The sequence below is a fragment of the Limulus polyphemus genome, unplaced genomic scaffold (assembly GCF_000517525.1).
Source record: "Limulus polyphemus unplaced genomic scaffold, Limulus_polyphemus-2.1.2 Scaffold641, whole genome shotgun sequence".
Lineage (NCBI taxonomy): Eukaryota > Metazoa > Arthropoda > Merostomata > Xiphosura > Limulidae > Limulus > Limulus polyphemus.
The window spans coordinates 20,971-27,743 of NW_013666251.1; the positions used below are offsets into that span (position 1 = coordinate 20,971).

At 35.0% G+C, this 6,773-nt stretch overlaps 1 protein-coding gene across 3 annotated transcripts in view; it reads left to right on the forward strand.

The window, feature by feature from the left end:
- Positions 1 to 427: 427 nt before the first annotated feature.
- Positions 428 to 6,773, forward strand: part of LOC106459635 (rab3 GTPase-activating protein catalytic subunit-like) — a 163,055-nt gene continuing 156,709 nt past the window's right edge. For 2 of the 3 annotated variants that reach the window (XM_013919268.2, XM_022386163.1), the window contains exon 1: positions 428 to 481. In XM_013919268.2, coding sequence (XP_013774722.1) covers positions 464 to 481 — 18 coding nt within the window. In that variant the 5' untranslated portion in view covers positions 428 to 463. Of the gene's footprint in view, positions 498 to 6,773 lie in introns of all 3 variants that reach the window. The other variant, XM_022386164.1, reaches the window with a different exon arrangement.

Genomic DNA, 6,773 nt, shown 5'->3' on the forward strand with positions numbered 1-6,773 from the left:
AGAATTTTCAGCTTGGTTATGTCAGCGAAAAATTTTAGTTTTATTGAGTTCTTTGGATTTCATAAAAAAAAAAAATATATTGTTGAAAGTCGCGTGTGGCTGTAACAAGATTATAATATTTTATATTTAAGAAAGACATCTGCAACAATGAACGAGTTGTATTGAAAGAAACACTAGACAGACATATTGTCATTTTTAATCAGTTTGATCTTTCTCTTTTCAAAAATGCTTTATCATGTTTGGTATGAATAATTCACAATTAGAATTATGTATGTTTAGAAATGAATTAAAACATGGAAAACTGAGTTAATGTAAGTACATATGAGATGCATAAAACTTAAAAGTTCAAAAAATGAAAAATCCATTTTTTACTTAAAAATAAACACTATTAATCTACTTCTCATAGATTTTCTTGTACGAAGTTTCAATCTTCTTGGTATTTCGAAAATACAGCTTTGTAAACATGGCATCAGGTGAAGAGGTGAGTTTTGATATATGTATGTATACATTTTTAAAACTTACAAGTTTATGCTTATTTGCCTAGAAAGCTTTAAGATGATGAAACATAACTTACAAGTGATAATGTATCACACAAAAGCTGGACCCATTAATGTATATTTATATTTCTCAGTAGATTCTGTTTTCACCGAGTCTGGACTCGAGTGTAATTGTAACACTGTAACTTGTATTCAGTGCAAGTTGCACTGTGTAAGCCTGGTAGTAGTAATAGTACTGTTTCAACTACTGTACTGCTTAGGCCCTTATAAGTTTTAGTACTTCTGACAGTGCTGTTGATTGTTGGGAATGCAAACCGAAACTATGAAGGCAATGATAAAATAGCGTAAACCTTTTTAATTGGGTACAATTGATGTTCTTCTAGTTCTAGTACTACTATTATTAGTTGTACTAGTAATGCACATTTTATCTTGGTAATTTATAATTTTCTGTTGACAGGGATAGTTTAGAGTTCTCTTATTCTTAATGACTAGTGTGAGTACAAACCTGGAAAAGTGAGGGAATTGGAAAATAGAGGAGTTGAAATATCATTGTGTTGTGTGCATGTGTATGCTGGTCTGAAACTTTGCCTGGAAAGTCAAGGAAAAAATTTTGGGGAAAATTTGACCACTTTGTATGAATTTTTAGGATGGTTAATTTCCTTAGTATTTGTTTGTTTTTCTTAGAAAAGTAACTAATTTGTATAACTTAAGTACTAGTTAAATAATGAAACATAAAACCCATCTATACTGCCCCATTCACTAAAGTACACTTAAAAAATTCAATAGCCCTTATCATTCAAATATTAATAAAGCCTACTCTTAAGCTTCCTGTAATTTATTGCATCCAGCATGTGATATGTGAGCATATCATGCATTTACTACTTCTATAGTGTGGATTGAAAATTTCAGAAATTTTAACAAGCTCGGTTAGGCAAGTAGTTCCAACTTTTACATTCCTAATGCAAAAATTTACATGTCCAAAGTGTTAAACTAAAAATTAACCTTTACCATACCTTAAATTGAGCAGCATTTAGCTTCTGGGGAGTTCTCAGTGACAATTGAATTCACTGCATGTCTAGCTGTGTGCCTAGTCCTAAGAATCTCTAACATCCAATGTTCCACAGCAGCATGTGGCTGAAAATCAACCAGATGAGGTCTATCTGCGCTGATTATCATGAAGTTATTCGTTACACTAAACCCTCTTTCACATGCAGAATTTCAATTAAGAGAACATTTTCAATGTTTTCTGGCTTGGTTTTGAACATATATACTGGAAGAATATTGCAGGTGTTCTCTTTCATTTTATTTACTGTTAGTTTTAAAGCAGTTTACTCACTCTTGGCACATTCTTTTTTTCTTTACTACTTAAAATTGGCTTAAATTGTTGAATTAATTTTGAAATTTAATTTTTTCAAATGTTGCAAGAACTTCTGCACTCATAATAGGCAATAGGGTAAAGTCAAAGACATGGAAGTGCGATAATGATTTCTGTAAAAAAATTTCAAAACATTTTCTAGTGCAGCTAATGGTTTCATTTAGAAGGTCTTTCAGTTCTCTTTCAGTAGGTGTTTATTCTGTGTTTTTGGATGACAAAGGTGGATGTCTCGGATACTTATCTTCTCATCCGTTTTTCTCCATCATCCAGATGTTAACTTCACTTTGTCCACAAACTACAGGATATAGCCTACCATGGCCAGGTAGAAGTATATTTAAACTTTCAAAGAATACATCTGCTCCTGGAAATTAGGGGTTCTAGAGTGGAATTTGTAGTTAACCTGAAGAGATCAATGTCCTCTGGTTAGTTCAATGTGTTGTTTTTCCTAAAACTAAACTTTGTTGGAAGACTCTCAGGATCACCAAATCCATTAATAATGAGCTGGAACCATTGTGTTGCATGCACATTGGTTAGATTGTTGGCTTCTATATTCATCTCTGTTGTTGGCATCTTGCCTTTCATCCCGACATCAGCCCCTTGGTCCATTGGTAGAATAGACTCTGTACGTATCCATGGGTTCCACTGCATGATCAGAATGCAGCCAATAGCATCTGTGACTATTGTATGCTTTCAGGGTCTGTGGGGGCTTGGCTCAGAGAATTTCTGTATGTGTGGTACACCTTAACCATGGATCCACTGGCACTACAGCTTTTTGAGTCAAGATTAGTCATTCAGTTCACATCTTCACCACCATTATCCACCCAACCTGTAGGGTTTCCATCTCCCACAGATCCTATGGCTATCAAGCTGGTTGGTTTGGGAGTAGAGAGAGAGAGAGAGTCGTGCCAGTTCTTCCTGGGTTTTATTCCCATCAGTTTGTTGGGCCCAAGAAGAAAGGAGATTGATGTCCAGTCATCTATCTTTCTCATCTATATCAGTTTATAGATTCTCAAAGGTTCATATGTGATTCATTCTTCACTCTGAGTTGTTGTTTTTTACTAGGATTGTGGATGTCCAAGTTCGATGGAGTCGGCTTCTATCTGTGCATTGCCATAGTGAGGGCGTCCTTCCACTTCCTCTTTGACCATCTTTGTGATAGCAGCCGTGATCTGACATGTTACACCTGGCCATCCAGAAACTAAAGCTTCAGTCATGGAGATTATTCTTGTAGATCTTGCTCCTTCTAATTTTGTTACTAATTCTTTTTTTAATACTTCTGCTGTGTGATAAACAAACTCCTTGGCACATTCGTTGTTTAAATAGTTTTGTCAACAAACAATTCAATTTATCACTTGAAATTCACACAGTTTTTGAATTCTGTAAATGCCTTGTTCTTCTTTGCCACAAAGTAAGCATTGTTAAACAACACTTTTATTTTGTGCATTTCAGTCAGTGGAATCCTACATTTTTGAACTGGCATAGCTTTTGAATTCTTTTCCCCTATTTTTGCTCTTATGCCCAAGCCATTTTTTTATTTTGTTATGGGCTCTCACAGAAGTAATTCGAAGTGCAATCACCAAGATGTATCAGCTAGTGTGATCAGCAGCATTGGAAAACTGGCTATGATATATTTTGCTTCACATCACCATATGGTCTTCATTGCCTTCAAGCCACCCACATTTTTGTAGCCAATTAGTTGAAACAACATGTTTGTTTGGTTTTTCATACTCACTTTTTTCTGTGTGGAGTTTTTATAGTAAGAGATGGTTGCTTTGTGTTATTGGAGTGGTTGTGGAAAGCTTTTCAGTACAGGTAGGAGATGTAGATGACCTTTCTTCTTGCAAATGGCCAATGTTTTTATATTTTAAGTTATTTGATTATGATCATCAAATAAATGTAAAGTAAAATCACTATTATATAAGACCTCTTTGCCTGAACAGTTGGAGTACTTTGCACTCTATACTGTTTGTGGAGGGGCATTGACATCTGTTTTTTTTGTTTTTTAAGAGGATGTAGTATTGAATTGGGAAATTCTGAAAGTCTAGAGGGTGAACATACCAATGTTTAAAATTTTCATAATATATTAAATGAACAACTTACTTTGCTTGACTTGGAAACATAAAATAGTTTTCTCCATGCCCCAGGCATGTTGAGCAATATAATTTTTGGACACACTATAGTGAGATAGAATTGTTGTTTTTATTTTTTGATTATTTAATTTCTAAGCTGTCATGGCAGCTACACATGGTCTAGAAATTTTTTAATTGTGGTTTGTTTTAACTATTCATTAGGATATTTCAGCATTGCATGTAGACTCTAAACTAAATGGCTAGCTTAGAAATACTCTAAGCTGGTTGATTTTGACGTTTACTGAATGTGACAGCTGATCAATAATTTCAGGAAACAGAAGTCGTGAGATAATGTTTTCACTGGATAAAGAAAGTGAGTTTACATTCTAGATTCAAGAAAACTTTCTTTATTCAGTTCTACATGGTTTTGATCATGACTAGTTTGGCAGATATTCCTCTTGAGGGATAGAAAGCCATTGAGGAATTTACTGATCCAGTAGAGACAATCATCCACTTGTCTTTGCAGGTATGCAAACTGTTTTTTTGTTTTGTCTAAATAAGGATTGTTTACATTGTTCTTTAAATGTGTCAAATTTATCTATTTCTCATCGAACTTAAAATTCAGTCAAGGTATCAAATACAAAACACTCTCCATATTTTCTGATAGAATCTGCTGTTATTATTATCTGCTGACACTTGTTAGGAAATTGGTTTTATATGCATGTATCTCCCTCTGTTTGATTCTGCCAAACTATCACTTCTCGTTTTGCAGTGCTGCCATCAATATGTTTTTTGTTTGTGTTCTCTTTCAGTGTTTTTTGTTTTTTTACTGGAAATATTTTCTATTTTTTCTACTTCACTTTACCTGTTTTAAGTGATAACTTACCTTTATTGATCTTCACTTTTTTTGGTTTTCACCAAAGCTTATGTTTCCACTTTGGAAATGTTTTCATTTACTTCCAGCACAAGTACTTAGGCTTTAGATGGTGGTACTTGACTGAGGAATTATCAGCTTTAATACATTGGGAGATTGATCATAACATCAGTTGACCTTCGTCGGGCCTTGAGTTTGGTGGCCCAAACATTTGGGTCCACCGACTGATAAGCTCTTATACTGTTACAGATTTTTGAATATTTTGATATTAATATTATTATTTGTAGTTATTTGGTTTCAATAACATACATTTAGTTAGATTTGTATCTACTACTTTTAAGGATTGGGTTTTTTAATTAACATTTAGTGATATTCTTTTGTACTACAATGTTAGTTTAGGCTTACCATATGTCTTTGTAATTTTAGGCTTACCTGTCATTCATTTTAATGGTAAATTGTAAATTAGGTTAAATATATTGTTTCTTCAATAAATACTATCTACTAAATTTTTTATTGTCAATATACACTAACTTAATTTTACAATATAATGACTTTTTAATTTTTGTAATTAATTATATTTTACACTTAATTACACTTACAGTTAATTTCGTTTTTGAAGACCCCTGTTAATCTTATCCCTTTCTCCTTAGCCAAATTTTCCAGCCTTTATTTTCTCCTATCACCTCTCCTACTGGTATTAGCTACCAGACACCTCCTTTCTGAGGCATTCTGTATATTGATGATTTTCATGGGATACCATCCTCCTTCTTACCTCCATGTTGGGGCAATTGCCATCTTTGGCTCTTTACTACAAATGTGGTTCTTTGCTTTTGGGATCTCCTGGGGTGGGACACTGTCTTGTACCAGGTTTGTTTCCCTTCCACTTCTAATTGGGACTTACGGACAGCTCTTTTCCTCCACTTTTGGGGGGTTGTTACTCCTGTGACCTTAGCATCAAGCAGGATATCTGTTTTGCTACATTTGAATTTTTCTTTTTTGGTTGCTCGTTTTTTTCTTTGGCCATTGCATTTTTTATTCATGTTCCATGTCCAGCACCTTCCTGTCATTTACATGTTCTACGTCTAAGCGTTCCTCTATTAGTCGTGTATTTTTCATGCAGATTGGAGTTCTGTGATTGATCTGTTCCACCCCATTCACTTCATGTTTCTTTCCCAGTTTCCTGTATTGTCTTTTATCACACTATGGTGGTTTTTTTCTCCAGGACTGAGGATGCCCACATTCATAGTTTTGTATTCTTATGCCCATGTTTCTATTTTTCATTCCATGTGGTGCTGTCTCAAGTTTTTTCACCACAGGGTTAGATACTAGTTTTGTGCTATGCTCTACAAACTTATTTCAGATCTGTGTTTTTATCTCTGGTTCCTCATCCACTTGCCTTGGCTGTCGATATGTTCAGACAGAATTGGGACCTACTTATATATTTATTTTCTCACCCAATTTGTCATCTTCCCCGGGTGATTTTGTTCATCCTTGCCACTCTGTGTCAGGTCTTGCTCCTTCCTGGCTGACACAAATCTGGTTTCTCAGCTGCTTCAGCTCAGTATGTCCTTTTTTTGTTCTGGATCAATTTTTTCCTACCCTCCACTTTGTCAGCTCATGGGGCATGTTCTTCCTTTTAATTTCCTTCTGTCTTGTACTTTTAATCCCAATTGGATCTGGTTGGTCTTCTATGTCTCGTACCTGCTCTGGGTTGCTTCATTGCCTTCAAGGCTTCTTTCCATTGGTTCCTTTTCCTGCTGTTTCATTCTCTGGCACCACTCCTCTGTTTGTGACTTTTTCCTTCCTCCCTCACCCTTTGGATTTGGCTTTTGATTCAGTTGGCTTTTTCTTCCTTGTTCCTTTTCCCCTGTAATCAGTTCCTGGTGTCTTCACTCTGATTAGGCACCATCCCTTTTATATGCATCTCACCCTTGTCATACTTTGAAGGTAATTGTTTT